We start from the raw sequence: 15,730 nt of genomic DNA, 5'->3' as shown, positions 1-15,730 counted from the left end.
AAGGAATTTCAAGTTTTCAAATGTGGAGGCTATTTGCATGTACAATAACATTGGCAATGAAATCGTTAATGGAAATGCTTTTGTTTCAATGGAGCAAGTTTCTAAATATCTTGAATGAAACCTTATAATTGATGCTTGGTTTAAAAAATTCAAAGTTAGTATATACATAAAAAAAAATTATTATTTAATTTAGTTAGTTTTTTAATTTTAATAAAATAATTATTTTATAAAATTAACATGCAAAGAAATATTTTACTATGAGAAGGATGACAATGTTGTTGGAAGGAGAGTGTTGGAGAATCATGGTGTTATTAGTTAAGATTGAATTCAAAATGTTTTATTTTAAAAATATTATTCAAATCTTATTTTTCATTATCTTAACTGATAATTTATTTTTATGTATAAAGGGATTTTAGACCTCCTCACATCTTGGATTTTATTTGGGAAGCTCATATCCAGCAGGTGATGTTTGAGCATTTATGCAGCGATCTCAGTCCGATACCTAGAACTAGATTAATGAGACTCATGGTTCAATTACCATACACCCAATTCATTTATTTTGCATGCAAAGCATATGGTAAGATTCTATTTTATTTCATACATTTTATAAAAAAAATATTATTTTATATGAAAATGTTTAATTAATAGTAGCTTCTTTTTGTAGACTACTACTCTTGGACGTTATCCAAAATAGATGGAGCTTTTTGTTGAAACTCACACGCAAAATGAGAACCATCAAAAAGAGATGTGGTAGCTCATGGATAGCTGAGCTTAAAAGTTAGTGGTAAGTTGGGTTTTAACAAAAAAGTATTAAGTTATTATTTTTTAAAATTTGTTGATAGCTTTTTTTTCAAGATACATATAACACTCAATTGCAGGAGAGATACAGGGACGATGTTTCAATTAATCAAGAACTTAATCTGGATTTTTGGTTGGAGGTTGGATCATCTGGTGAACCTAATGAAAATTAGGTTTACAGTATCTCGAACATTACGGGCAAGGATATACGAATAGGTCATAATATTGACCATCAATTCCTCACTATCGAGTTCGAGCTCCTAGCATCCGATCATCCAAGTGATTGTACGAGAACAAGTTGAAGCTAAGATGACCTGACTTAGTGCTGAAATAGCCCAACTTAAATTTGAGATGGCCAACCTAAAGGATAAAATAAATGTCCTCAAGCAGTTGTTGTCAACCATCACTAGTATATGTGGTATGCCTCGTCGCCTACCTGGTTCAAGCAAAGATCTGTTTACACCTCCTCATCCTTCTTTAGCTTTTGTCCACTAGACAAGTTATTTTTTAATAATATTTTTTTTCAATTAATAATTAAGATTTGGCTTTTATTTTAGTTTTATTCTTTTTCATTTTTTTCTTGTTTTGTTTATTTTATTTTTAAAAATATTAAATATAATACTGATAAAATTACCGATAAAATTTGAATCATATACAAAATGATCAACATTATAAGTCCCTCAAGAAGTCCTAGAGAATTAGAAAACAAAATATAGAACTTTGCCACTAAAAATTACATATGAAATTACCGACAAATTAAATCCCTTGAAAGTTCAAGAGAATTAGAAAAAAATTACATTACCATATAAATCTCTGATGGGTTAATTTTTCAGTAATATACCATAATCACCAATAAAACTACTGGCAAAATGATGCAAATAAATTATTTTGTTGGACACACTTTTTTTATTTATAAATCTATAAATAATCATATTACTAATATATAGAATAACCGATAAAATATAAATTATCAATAATATGTTTTTCAACAACTAGTTACCGTTTATGATTCTATATATTTTTCAACAATTAGTTACAGCTCATGATTCTATTGGTATATATTTTTCTGACAAATCAATATTTAAATACCAACACCATATTTTATCCGCAATATGCAAACTCCTGGATGTGCCTGCCCTTTGTCTCTCTTTTGTTTTTTTACCTACAAAAAAAACCATAGCCTCTTTCTACATTACGGTGTCCCCACTCTTTGTTGCGAGACATAGGAGGTAACTTGGACATTTCTATTTATGTTTTGCAGTTGTTGTTCTTCTACGGTACTCGGGTAACCCCACAATTTAGACGAGAGACAGGGAGAAGCTGGAAAGGTTAAGTTCGCTTGGCCTTGATAGCCAATGCTCTTTGGCACCTATCCTTGAGTGGTCCAAAACCAAGTACTTCGTTATGTCTTGTGTTTTTATCTTCTTTTGCACTATTTCCTCCGCACATTAACTTACTTTGACTTTTTCTCCCACTGTTTAGGGTAGGGCCATTGATGAGCACTATACTTTGATGCAAGCTCTCAACCTCCAAAAGAAAACATAGACACCCACATGATCAAAATTGAAATATGTTAACCATTTATATGGTGGTTAAATGGTAAGGATTTGGGATCAAGGGATTTGCTTCCTCTATAGTCTCAGGTTCGAGTCCTTGGTTGCTCATATGATGGCCACTGGAGGCTTACATGGTCGTTAACTTCAGGGCTCGTGGAATTAGTCGTGGTGCGCGCAAGCTGGCCCGGACACCTACGTTAATCTAAAAAAATAAAAATTGAAATATGTTATAGATCGAAAACACAAGTCTAACCACGAAGAGAATTAATAACAGATGATTTTTTCTTCCTCGCGATAACAATTTAATGTTTGAGATCCCTTCTCGAGATATCCTTGTTTTGTTTTAAAAAGTAGGTACATATAGCTAAAGCCCAAGTGTAAGGTCGCAAAACTGCCAACTATATGGTCACCATGCCTAGCTTCAGTCGATGATCAAAGGAAGGACAACGGGGTCTTTGATAATGATCTAATATGGTTGAGCAAATTCTATCATTATTAACCTTTGTTGGCATCTTTGAGCTTTTATGATAACTTATTTTTTATTTTAAAAGTGTTTTTAGAAAAATTATAAAAAAATTTATATTTTTATTTTAAATTAATATTTTTTATTTGAAATTATTTTGTTGTGCTAGTGATAAAAATAATTTAAAAAAATATTATTTTAATATATTTAAAAAAACTTTAAAAATAAAATAATCGCTATTACACTTAATAATACAAAAATACTTTTGACTGAAAATCTTAACAAACATGCACTTAAATCTGGAAGACGTATCCCCACACGATGTACCTTGTGAAGTCACGGGAAATTCTTCAAGAAAGTCTGGGCTTTCGTTGCTGATAACGAGGTGGTCTCGGTTAATAGCCTGCAAAACAAAGTTTCGTGTCTTAAGAAGGATGGGGGCAATCGGAGCTCATTTTGTGTAGATGAAGATCAGAATAGTTGCCGTGTCTGTGAAAGATGCTTGTTCATTAAGATTTTATCTGTTTTTGTATTTAAAAAAAATTAAATTTTTTTTATTTGTTTAAATTAATATTTTTTATATTTTTATAACATTTTAATACATAGATATTAAAAACAATTTTTAAAAAATAAAAAAATATTATTTTAATATATTTTTAAATAAAAATTATTTTAAAAATAATTACAATCATTCTTCAAAACAAAACACGCAAGAATGTATTAGTAGCAACAGGAGTGGCCGAGTGGTGGTAAACTAAATAGAATTCTCTTCCTGGTAGCTCCCACATGCATGTGGTTGTGATTTACTGGTAAACAGAAAAAATTAATCTAATCAAAGGATAAACGTAGAGGAAGAACAGGGTTGGGCAAAGCTAAATCAGGATCTAAAATGTTAATCTATATGCAAAAATCGGTCTACTAGTTGTAGCAAGATATCTTGATTTAACATTGACAACTATAATTCATTTTTTATTCTATAATTAATGTTAATTATACTTAAAAAACCAGCTAAACTGACATTATTTTCATAGTTAATTTGCAAATAATAGATATGTGCTAATTGTATGAATGAAGAACCAAATTCTGTAGGCTTATCCAGTACTGATTTAAATGTTAAGCAGATAGTTGAAGACTAATAGAGTTAGAATAATGAATTAGGAAGCATAATAGACACATCTAAGACATGCATCTTGAGGAGCTGTTATTTTTTAAAATAATTTTTGCTTTCAAAATAACATATTTTATTATTATTATTTAAAATTTATTTTTGATATCAGCTAAAAATATAAAAAAATAATTTAAAATAAAAAATAAATACTGTTTTATAAAAACACTTTCCAACTACAAAAACAAACTACAACTAACACACCTATGCTTGATTGAAAAAGGAAAAAAGATGATACCAGATATATAGAGTAATTAAGGAGAAATTGCAAAAAGAAGAAGGAAACAAATCAAATTATTGTAAAACTTATATAAATGTTGTTATTTTGGTTAAGAGGATGGGACCTTCTGTATAATTAATTTATTTAATTTTGGAAGTATTAACAACTTGAAATGGTAAGATTTGCCAAATAGCATACCATATTAAACGAGATAGTGGCAAGCCTAGCTCAATCCTAGAATTGAAGGACTATATGTTAATTTTTCTTCTAAACAATATAAAAAAAAAGGTTTAGAAAGGTGGTATAAATCGTGTTTTTAAAAAATTAAATTTTTTATATATTTTGAATTATTTCAATGTACTGATCTCAAAAATAATTTTTAAAAAATAAAAAATTATTTTAATATATTTTAATATAAAAATATTTTTAAAAAATAACTACAACTATATTTCTAAACAAATTAAAAATCTTCTAAGATGCAATCTTCCTTTCATTCTTTTTTTTCTTCCAAGGAAGTACCTTATAATTCCAGTCAGATTGGGCCCATAAATGCAGTCACTATGAGGCCCATTTGGAAACTGGCATGGACAGAAAAATAAAATCAAGGACCATTTTTGATGGACCGTATGTCCCTTCATGAAATCTCTAACATATGGATCCATAGGGTCTTAAATGCCATCTTCTTTAAGTTACTCTTATGATTGTGTTGTTCAGTTTTTTGTTGTTTTGTCATTAGCAAGGGAGGAAACATGTGAATTTTTGAGGTTTTTTTATTTTTTTGAAATTTTGAAAATAAAAAATAAAAAGAATTTTGTTAATTGAAATATTTTGAGTTTCTGAGTGCTAAAACTTGTTTGTTGAGTTTTTGAGGTGCTGTTTCCATATAAACATGTTAAGATATTGTAAAATATTATAATAGCAGTTGTTTTATAAAATATTTTTTACTTAAAAATATATCAAAATAATATTTTTTAAATAATATTTTTTTATTTTAAAAAATTATTTTTAATATTATCATATCAAAATAATTTAAAAACACAACAAAATATAATTTGAAGGGAAAAAAATTTACAAAAATCATTTTTTAAAAAAAGCTTTCGAAAAATAAAAATAAATAATAAATAGACTCTAAAACTATAATCATTTGTATTCATCAACAATCCTAAATATTCTCCCCAATGATTTTACAAAAAATTCTCCACTCCACTCCAACATAGGTTTAGTTACGAGATCTAAATATTATAACCACAATTCTAAACACTATTTGTTTTTGTCACTTTGCAGAGAGAACAATGCTTATATAATGAATTTAAATTTTTTAAATTTTTTACTAGGGTTTTTGCTTCTTTTTTTACCAAATTTATCTCAAATTAATGATAACTAAATAGGTAATCATGCTATAAGCATGCTGGGTAAACTTTTTCCTAACATTAAAAAATTATGAAGTTGAAGCAAGTGTTTTTTAAAAACAACAAGAAAAATATGAAATCTAAATTATTGACTTAACTGGATTTAATAAGTCATGTTAATTTAATAATATAATTTAAAAAAACTTTATAAATAACACAAATTAAAAAACAAAAAGGAATCATTCTTAAGAGAAGAAGAAAGAAAAGTCTATCAAAGACTTATCGTTGCTTTGCTATGAATACTGCTCAACCGCTAAAAAAAAATTATTAAAATGATTCAAACGTCATTATAAAAAGCTACATGTCAACAATAAAAAAAGTTGCGCATGCTATTAAAGCAAAAAGCAAGTTAATTAAAATAGCATGAGATAAAACATCTCATCCTTGTATTTAATAAATTAAATTAATTTGTTTTGAAAAGAAATTTTTAAAAGAAGCTAAATTTAAATAAAAAGCCCTAAATAACTTAGATAATTATCAAAATTATTATAAAATCCTATAGAAAAAAATAAAAAATAACAAAATACAATCTTTAATAAAATAAATGTTGATGGTTGAAACTAATAAAACAAAAGGGAATGAAATTAAAAACAAAATCTAATTTTATAAATTATTTCAAATAAAACAAATATTAATTAAAAAGCATGGTCTGAAGAAATAACAAAGTGAATGGCTACTTTTATTTTTATATGAAAATCAAGGAGAAAAAAAAAAGTTGCATGTACCAAATCAAATGTACATTTATAACATATATCACACTTGAACAAAAAGGGAGTCAAGATGAATCTAATATTGCTCTAGAAGCCATCTTATGACCATTATATAAAGTTTTACACGCCATCTAAAAGGTATAGAAACATGAAATGTATGCAAGTCTTTTATATATATATATATGTCAATTATTAAATAACCCCTCTTACACCTATATTATTATATAAAAAAAAAACAATATGAAAAGTTGTAAAGACCATACTACTAAAGCTATAAAATTTTTTACTCCAAGAGAAAATGTATTATTTAACTATTTAAAAAAATAGAAAGATGATAAAACTTATGGATTTAAGTTTAGAAAATTTTGCGTGATGCTAAACAAAATAACAAACATCTCATTGCCTCTATTCAATTCTTAAATGACTTTTTAATTATATAAAAAAGATTATTCTACCTCCAGTGCAAGGCAAGGCTTGATGACTATAGAGTGAACAACAACATCATCACTGTACTATTATAATCCAAAATAAATTAACTTATGATTCACTTTTAAAACCTGAGCACTTATATTTTCAATGTCATGCAACATATACTCAAACAAAAATAGCATTCATAATAAAAAAGAGAATAATTTGTAATGTGATGGGATAAAACCTAGTTTATAAATTAAAAACTACAAGTATATATATAATTATTAACTACTCAAAATCTGATGACACTAAAAAAATTTACTTATAAAAACTAGAAGTAAATATTTTTTATTTGATTTGGTTTACATTAAAAAAATAACTAAATTAATATTTTTTTAATTCAAAACCTAAATCGGTTATGTTCATATTGTTAAAAAATCAACAAAACTGAAAAGTAACTCATTACACATCAAAGAACAATGAAACTAGTTCTCGACATCTAAATAAATGAAGTAAACATCAAGCAAGGGGGAGTTCTTGTTCAAATGTTTGACTAAATCTTCAGAAATAGTATTTATATTGTAAAGATAATTAGCCAATTCCATTGCTTGAGCTCTTAATTATGAGAAACTAATACCTTCAATCAACAAGGTAGTTCCTTTAAATATTTAAAATTGAAATAAAATTGAATTAGAAATTTGTTGATTTCTTTGTAAGGAAATCTTCTCTGCAACTAACTATAAAAGCAAAACTAGTTTTTTATACGCACTCATATACTGTTTTTTTTTCATGTATTTTATTATACATTTTTCAACCGCAAAATATATTTTCCATCAACTTATATAATTTACTACACATTAATTTTTCTTTCATCATTCTCAGAAACATTATAATTAACTTTACTATATTGAATATTGATTCATGGTACAAAAAATCATATACTATTAGTTCCCAAAAACAAAATTATGATATCAATTCCTTAATTTCCAAAAATCTCAAATGCAATAATGAAATTTACTAGCCCTAAAGAGAAAATTAAAACCACGAGTTGTAAGCCCGGTTCAGTTGGTCCAAGACTGTGCTCAGCCCATACGACCCGCCTGTAACGATGGTAGTCAGCATAAATAAATGAAAACCACCGCGCTTCATTTTCTTACATACCTTTCGATGTCTACCTCTCCAGGTATTTTCCCTTACTTTCTCGCATCTTCTCCCTGATTATTGGTAATCGAATTCGTCAATTCTGCTTTTCTTTTTCTATGAAATGCCCTTTTGATTTATTGGATTCGCTCCTGCTTCGGATTTTGTTTTGGGTTTTATGAATCGTTAATCATCTGGTCAAATTCTTGAGCTAAAATGTCATATTTACAGTCTTGTGGAGATGAAAGAAAGGAATACTACTTCTACGCTGAGACGAGTCTTAGTTAATTGTGCTGCCCAGGTTTGTTTTGTTTATGAAATCAAGTATGGATATTTTTTATATATATACTCACTTTACATCAATATTTTAGCATTGTTTTAGTTCCTGTAAATGTGGAATGTGGAAAAGACGTGTTCTTTGGTCTTATGTTTGATAGATGTGAAAGAAGTGTAAAGTGTTAGTTTGATTGAATATATATATATATATATATATATATATATATATATATTGATTGATTATATGTATTGTAGGCAAAAGAATACGGGGGATGTGTTGCGGCAAAGGTTCCAGAAATTGAGCGTGATATGTGTTTGAAAGAATTTCTTGCTCTAAAGAATTGCATGCAGAATACAGTATGAAGCTTGAGTTTTTGAAGAAAGTGAACATTCTTGCTATTTTGCTTCTTTTTTAAATATCTGCTCAAATTTATATCCTTTTGCTTGGCAGATTAGAGGAAAGGCTTGAGGGTCTCATATCTTTGATACCTTGTGGGCAGACACTTACTAGTGCAAGCATAATCTTAGTAGTGCAAGCATAATCTTAGTAGCTTGAATTTGAGAGGTGAAGAATTTAGGTCCGGGATGTCTGCGAAAGCATCAAGTTCACAGCTTAGTGTTAGTTCAAGTGGGTCTGGAGGGTTGTCGCATGTTTATATTCAGCACCCTCCTTTACAATGTAATGTGCCAGGAATAAGGGGTTTATTTTATGATGATGGAAATAAGCTACTGATCTCTCCAACATCTGATCAGGTAATCAGATGTTAAAATCAGCTATTCAAAGCTCATTTGCATTGGCATGATATTCTAAATGATTGTGGATTATTTGTTTTGAAATTGATTTTTTTTTGTGGTAATTCAGGTTTTTTCATGGAAAGCTGTACCCTTTGATCCTCATGTTGCACCTACCTCTGATTCAATAAGTGAAGGGCCTATCCTATCTATACGGTATTCTTTGGATGCAAAGATTATAGCAATCCAGAGATCCAGTCTAGAGATACAGTTTTTTCATAGGGAAACTGGACAAAACTTTTGTCACAAGTGTAAGCCGGAGTCAGATAGTATACTGGGGTTTTTTTGGACAGATTGTCCACTGTGCGATTTTGTACTAGTAAAAACCAGGTAAGATGCCCTCTTTTTGTTTAATGTGGTTATGAAAGAAAAAAATATATTTTGTTCGTCTTAAATTTGTTAACTCTTCAATATGTTTATTTTCCTTCAATTCTTGCTCGGAGAGGGAAAAAAAAAAGGAATCAGTTGAAACTTGGGTATTGTGAGAAGGAAATGGATTTGTATTTTTTTTTGTTCTATCTGAACTTCCAGCCATAATTTTTCTTTGTGAGATTCAAATTCGAAATCTAGCCATGCTGAACATAATACCAGAAAATTCCATACCTTGCTATCTACACCTTTGATGGGTTTGTTACTACTGAGACGAGGAAATTCTGTTTTCTAATATGCTAAAGATTGAGATCTTCATTGCAGAACTCTCTCTCTCTCTCTCTCTCTCTCTCTCTCTCTCTCTCTCTCTCTCTCTCTCTCTCTCTCTCTCTCTCTCTCTCTCTCTCTCTCTCTCTCTCTCTCTCTCTCTCTCTCTCTCTCTCTCTCTCTCTCTCTCTCTCTCTCTCTCTCTCTCTCTCTCTCATATATATAGGAGACCCCTGAGTGTGATTTGGAATTTATGCAATGTTAGGGGCATTTTATGACACAGAGCTGTTTGCACATGGCTATTGGTTCAAACAAAATAAAAAAAATAGAGATAGAGATAAAAAGTTTCTCTAGCAATAGCTTCTTTAGTAGCACTCACTTCTATTCGATTTTGTCCAGACTTGGTTCTATCTTTATACGCCGTTAAGATCTTCCCTTTTGATTTCACTAAATTGGAGTTTTAATCGCAGTGGGCTGGATTTGCTCGCCTGTGATGCTGAATCAAAATCACTTAATGTTGTAGAGACAAGGAAACTGAATGTGAGCTGGTATGTATATACACATGAGAGTCGATTGGTTCTTCTTGCTTCAGGAATGCAATGCAAGACCTTCAATGGATTCCAGGTATGCCAAATTTTCATCATTGGCTTCAATTGTAATTGGTCATTGGCTGGATTTTTTTGGGCTGTGCACTGTATACATAGCATTTCTGGAAAATAAAAAATCAAGCATAAACCTTGATTTCATGGGCTATGGTTTCTATAAAAGAATGTCAAGAAGATGTTGACTTGTTCAATTCTTTAGGGCATGTATTAGAAGAGCTTATTCAATGTTGACACTTTGAAATGGCTATCAGTTAAAGCTGCTTCATGGTTATGATCGCTTTCTTTACTTGAAGATTCTTCTGAAAATCTGACAAGTTTGTTATTATTTTGTTCAGCTTTCATCCGCCGGGATTGTTCGCTTGCCAAAGTTTGAGATGGTAATGGCCAAATCTGAGGCTAACAGCAAGCCTGTCCTAGCAGATGAAGATGTCTATATTGCAACCATGTAGGTTATTTGGTACTCCGATTGCTAGTAGCTTAAGACATATAACCTGTTCATTGATATTTTTCACCAGGAAAAGAATGATTTGTTTGCTTATATTGATTTTAAAACTTTTCAACATTGTCAGTTATGGGAGGATATACTGCTTGCAAATTGACAGAGTTGCAATGCTACTTCATTCTTATAGATTTTATCGAGATGCTGTTGTGCAGCAGGTGATTCCTTTCTCTAATTTTCTTTTCCCCGTCTCTGGTAAGCTTGGATTTGTTTTTAGCAGTGAGAAGATTTTTTGTGAATGACAATTAGAATCTCAGGCTCACCTAATCTTTTTTCAAGAACAGAACTGGTAGAATTTTGGAAGGTGACTGTAGAGTTGAGGAACATGCTTTGTTGCACTCTATTTAATTGACAGAGTTGAACTTCATACTTATCTGTAACTTGTTAGTTGCATGAATGAGTGTTCCTGTACCTGATTTTTGGTCCCTGATTAATGCATGAGTACCTTTCCATGGATCATAGCATTCATATAGTTATGACCAACTTGTTGAAACTCCCAATTTTTCCAAGCATTTTGTGCCTCTTCATGTCATCTAAATACTAGACTTGTTACATAATAAGACACAAATCAGTTGCTAGAATCTGAAATGGTAATGTGCCTTTTTTGTAGGGTTCCTTGCCAATATATTCAAACAAAGTTGCTGTTAGTGTGGTTGATAATGTACTTCTAATCCATCAAGTGGGTGCTAAGGTTGTAATACTCTATGACATATTTGCGGATTCTCGATCACCCATTTCTGCTCCACTTCCCCTACTGTTTAGGGGTTTCCCCAGGTCTAATACTTCTTCCTCTCGATCTACTGCAAAAGATATTGAAATTCCAGAGGCCAACATAAGTGATTCTGAAGCAATTATTTACGGAGATGATTGGACATTTCTTGTTCCCGACCTTATATGTGATGTTTCTAATAAGCTTTTATGGAAGATCCATTTAGACTTGGAGGCAAGTTTAACCTGTTCTATAGTGCTTTTTATTTCCCCGCATAAATGATATCTTGTAATTAGATTCTTTTGCTTGCAGGCAATTTCTGCAAGTAGCTCTGAAGCTCCATCAGTGCTTGAGTTCTTGCAACGACGGAAGTTGGAAGCTAGTAAGGTGGATGCCTTTCTTACATTTTGATATGCTCTTTTATTGTTGTAAGGGTCATTTATAAGAAAATGAAATCAATTACCCAAAACCTAAATTAGTCATTTTCAATGGTGGATCTTCAATAAAATTTTAGGGATGCAAGAGAATGGCTAAAGTACAAGTTCGTAGTTTGTATTGGCAGTCAATTTTACCCATGTCAATCCTAGACAACAAATTTTGTCAAAACTCAAAAAAACAACAGTTTAAATTTTAAAATTTTTGTATTAATTTTGATGAGCTAATATAGAACATCTTGTATAAACACTATTCTTGTGTGTGAGAAAGGAAACAATATTTTGAAAACACTCTTTTTAAGGAAAAAGTAAAATTGAAACCAAGGGACCCATTGCAAATAGATTTGGAGATGCATGGGCTGGCATGAATAATTTGAAAAATACAGCGACTTCAATGTTTGTAACCAAACTGTTGAAGTAAATGAAAATCCTAGGGGAGGCTGCTGCCCTCCTGTCTTTATGAGGATCCACCACTGGTCATTTTGACAAGAATAAAAATATATGAGAATCAGCTAAAGGAGAAGTTACTTCAAAGTGGATTTATTTTTTATGCTTTATTGCATTCATTCAATAGCCTTTCTTAAATATGATTTCTTATTGATTCGCTGGGTCTAATTGTTGTGTTTCAGGCCAAGCAGCTGTGCTTGGCAATAACACGCAATGTTATTCTTGAAAGGAGACCAGTGTCCACGGTTGCCAAGGCGATAGATATACTGCTTATGTCTTACTCCATGTCACTCAAGACAGGCAGTTATCTCAAGGGAATAAAAACAGAGAAAACCTCACATTCTGCTGGGACACAAATTGGTATTCCGCAATCTGGTGCCAGTGTATCTACAGGAGAAGTTGATGCACATGGAACATCCACCAAACACCAATCTAGTGCCATAGTTGACAATGAATCTCTGAATAGATCTGGAAACTCCTCAACTTTGGACTCTGAGGACAATACCCAATTCAACTCATTAAAAGCAAACCCGAAAGTGAACAAGGAGAAATTATCAGGTGGTGCTGAGAGTTCTAGCTCTGAAGTTCACCCGTCATCTTTACAATCTCAGAATCTTGGACCAAGCAACAGTCCATTAAATGCTAGTGTTTCTGAAAGGCTGGAGTCTCAACTTACGTCTCCAGCAATTTCAACTGATGAGATGTATAGCTTACTGTTTGCTCCAGTTGAGGAAGAGATGGTGGGGGACCCATCTTACTTGGTTGCCATCATTGTTGAGTTTCTTCGTAGGTATGTCATTCTTTATATTTGACTCACAGCTCGGCAATGTTTCAAATGTAATTAAAATGGGTCTTACATATATTCTTATCAACCACTGCGTGTATATTTATGCAAAGCTACTTCATAATGTGGAACTGGGTAACTTTAAGCCATTCTGGTTTTGCAGTTGTGTTAGCCAGCCTTTCAGGTACAGCATGAAAGAAAGATAATGTGCCTTGTCTAGTATGTTTGAGTTCCTGTTAATATATATAAAAAGAATTAAGTGAAATGCATAATAAAATTCAACACTAATGCAGGCTGGTTTGTTGTTATATTATAGAATGCAGAAACAATTGCTGACTGGGTAATTATCTCTCAATTGGACCAGTTCAGAAAATAGTCAACTTGGTGATTTTCTTTTATCCAATGGACTGGGGAACTTGGGTTTTTGAAAGTGTGTATTTGATGGTTCATGCACCTATCATTTAACTTGACCCAGGCGAGTGACTAGAAAGATGAACTGAAATGAAAAAGTATTTGGGAAAGATTGATGTAGTTTTGTTTTTCTTTTTATTTTGCTCGTTTTGATATCTGCTTATGTATATCAGGCTCGCATCTAATGACAGACTTATTTCCAATGTTGCAGTGCAAGTTCAGAAAAGATTAAAGTTCAACCAAACATCTATGTGCTGACAATACAACTTCTAGCACGCAATGAGCGATATGCAGAACTCTCATTGTTCATCATAAACAAGGTTTTGAAACATCATCTAAAAGTGTGCTTATGAAGTATTGAAATCTCTTGAATAGTAATGAAAGCTCTCTATTTTATGTTTAAACCCTTTTTTAATGAGTGCAACTGTTTCATTACAGATTCTTGAACCCTCAAAAGAAGTTGCAATGCAGCTCCTAGAATCAGGCCGTCAAAATTCCCAGGTTAGGAAGCTGGGTCTAGATATGCTGAGACAGCTCTCTTTGCATCATGACTACGTGTTGCTACTAGTTCAAGATGGGTATTATCTTGAAGCCTTGCGTTATGCTAGGAAGCACAAGGTAATTCTAGACTACCAGCTTCAGGTATAGATGTGAGTGTGCTTCGCTAAATGAGTTGTTTTTTAAAACTTTGATATGGATGCAGCAGCTATTGTTGCCTTCATGATCATGCTATTACTTTGCGTTTACTCCATGCATGCATTTATTGATCGGAGAATCAATTATTGTGAGAGGAGAATCAATTATTGTGAGAGTATTTTGTATTCTTTATTTCCTTTTTTTTTCTTTTTTTTTTTTAAGTTTCCAGTTGAAGCATGGGGGAAGATGTTGTGTTATGCTGAATAAAACCTGCTGTGTATTTAATTGAGCAAAGAGAAAATGTCTTTAGTTGCTATTGTTAAGCAATTTTATCTTAAAGCTCAAATATTAGATGGAAAGGATTTCAATCATTCCTGACAAAACAGTCCATTCATTGTCCAGGTTGTGACTGTCCGGCCATCATTGTTTCTTGAAGCAGCTGTGTCTTCCAATGATTCTCAACTCCTTGCTGCAGTGCTGAGATTCTTTTCAGATTTTACTCCAGGATTTAAAAACACCACCGACTGCCATGGATATTGTCGGATTCTCAAGGAGATGAACTCAGATGTAGCTGTTTGAATGTCAACCCGGTATCCACTTGTAACTCTAGAACATCAAAATAAAAATTTACCCTTGATGACCTAAAATACTTCAATATTTTACCCTTTCTATTCACGATCCCAGGTCCACCACTGACTGTGTGCTTATGTTTGTTCGGAATATTTGTTATGTCCAACAAGGTTCTTGTTCTCTCTTCTTTGCTTCTGGACTCGCTGGCGGCCTTTAAATTTGGCTAGGGTGTCCATAATCCCAATTAGCACATTATTCTGTTTGGGGGTAAGAAACGCTTTGACCTTCTATCCACAGCAAGAGAAATGATCAGGACCTGCAGGCGACTGTTTCTATTACCTGAAAACCATTCTCACAATTTTTATGAAGTAATTTTGCTGTAACATGCCCCTATGCTTCCTTTGATTCTATATTGAACATGCGTTTCCAAATATATTTGAAGTGGATAATGATGAATCCTGGACCATGCTTGCCCATCCAAAAACATTGATGGTGATGAATCAAAAGGGTGTTCTGGTGAAAAATGGTGCTCCAATGATTACATGAATGTCATAGATGGTGACAATTTAAAGCTAGGTTCAATTTGTTCTTATAGATCTAATGTTTTTAATTTATTTTTGGATATAGGATTGTTTTCTAGTTTAGTAAATTATATGTGTTTGGAAGTGTGGTTGTGGTTTTTTTTTTTCATATAATAAAAAAGAGTTGATAAGGACTAGTTTTAACTCTAAGTATTTTTTTATTTTTTATTTTTTATTTTTATTTTTGTTAATAATCAGATTAGATTATTGTGAAGGTATTTTTATTTATTTTTATGAATTATCAGCTGGAAGAATAGGTGGAAGAATAGGTTAGATAACACCGACCCAAAAATATAAGAATATAAGAATAAAGCGAAAAAACTAGTTTGAGGATGCACTTAGAAGGTATTTTATAAAAATTTAATTTTTTATATTTTTAGATTATTTTAATGTGTTAATATTAAAAATAATTTTAAAAAAAATAAAAAAAAAATTATTATTTTAATTTATTTTTATATAAAAATATATTTTTAAAAAG

At 31.2% G+C, this 15,730-nt stretch overlaps 1 protein-coding gene across 4 annotated transcripts; it reads left to right on the top strand.

Moving 5' to 3' along the window:
• The first annotated feature begins 7,811 nt into the window (after positions 1-7,811).
• Positions 7,812-15,246, top strand: LOC105136032 (uncharacterized protein C18orf8). Of its 4 annotated transcripts, none has more exons than XM_011041189.1 (15): positions 7,812-7,915; positions 8,104-8,173; positions 8,404-8,505; positions 8,600-8,901; positions 9,011-9,270; positions 10,047-10,200; positions 10,517-10,626; positions 10,751-10,838; positions 11,291-11,623; positions 11,702-11,776; positions 12,453-13,060; positions 13,677-13,785; positions 13,904-14,083; positions 14,504-14,691; positions 14,786-15,246. In XM_011041189.1, the coding sequence occupies exons 4-14, from the start codon at positions 8,734-8,736 to the stop codon at positions 14,678-14,680; spliced, it is 2,262 nt and encodes a 753-aa protein (XP_011039491.1). In that variant the 5' UTR covers positions 7,812-7,915; positions 8,104-8,173; positions 8,404-8,505; positions 8,600-8,733; the 3' UTR covers positions 14,681-14,691; positions 14,786-15,246. The 4 variants fall into 4 exon arrangements, with proteins under 4 accessions (XP_011039491.1, XP_011039490.1, XP_011039489.1 ...); XM_011041188.1 differs by having other exon boundaries at positions 7,813-7,915; positions 14,842-15,246; XM_011041187.1 differs by having other exon boundaries at positions 7,814-7,915; positions 14,504-15,189.
• The last annotated feature ends 484 nt before the right edge of the window (positions 15,247-15,730 follow it).

The sequence above is a fragment of the Populus euphratica genome, unplaced genomic scaffold, assembly GCF_000495115.2.
Source record: "Populus euphratica unplaced genomic scaffold, PopEup_1.0 scaffold156.1, whole genome shotgun sequence".
Classification (NCBI taxonomy): domain Eukaryota; kingdom Viridiplantae; phylum Streptophyta; class Magnoliopsida; order Malpighiales; family Salicaceae; genus Populus; species Populus euphratica.
This window is presented reverse-complemented; position numbering and strand designations above follow the sequence as displayed.

Bases quoted from the DNA above. Each gene is read 5' to 3' on its own strand.
- LOC105136032 (XM_011041189.1), top strand. From the start codon at position 8,734: ATGTCTGCGAAAGCATCAAGTTCACAGCTTAGTGTTAGTTCAAGTGGG. The intron at 8,902-9,010 runs GTAATCAGATGT...GTGGTAATTCAG, and splicing joins TCTCTCCAACATCTGATCAG to GTTTTTTCATGGAAAGCTGT. The intron at 11,777-12,452 runs GTGGATGCCTTT...GTTGTGTTTCAG, and splicing joins GGAAGTTGGAAGCTAGTAAG to GCCAAGCAGCTGTGCTTGGC.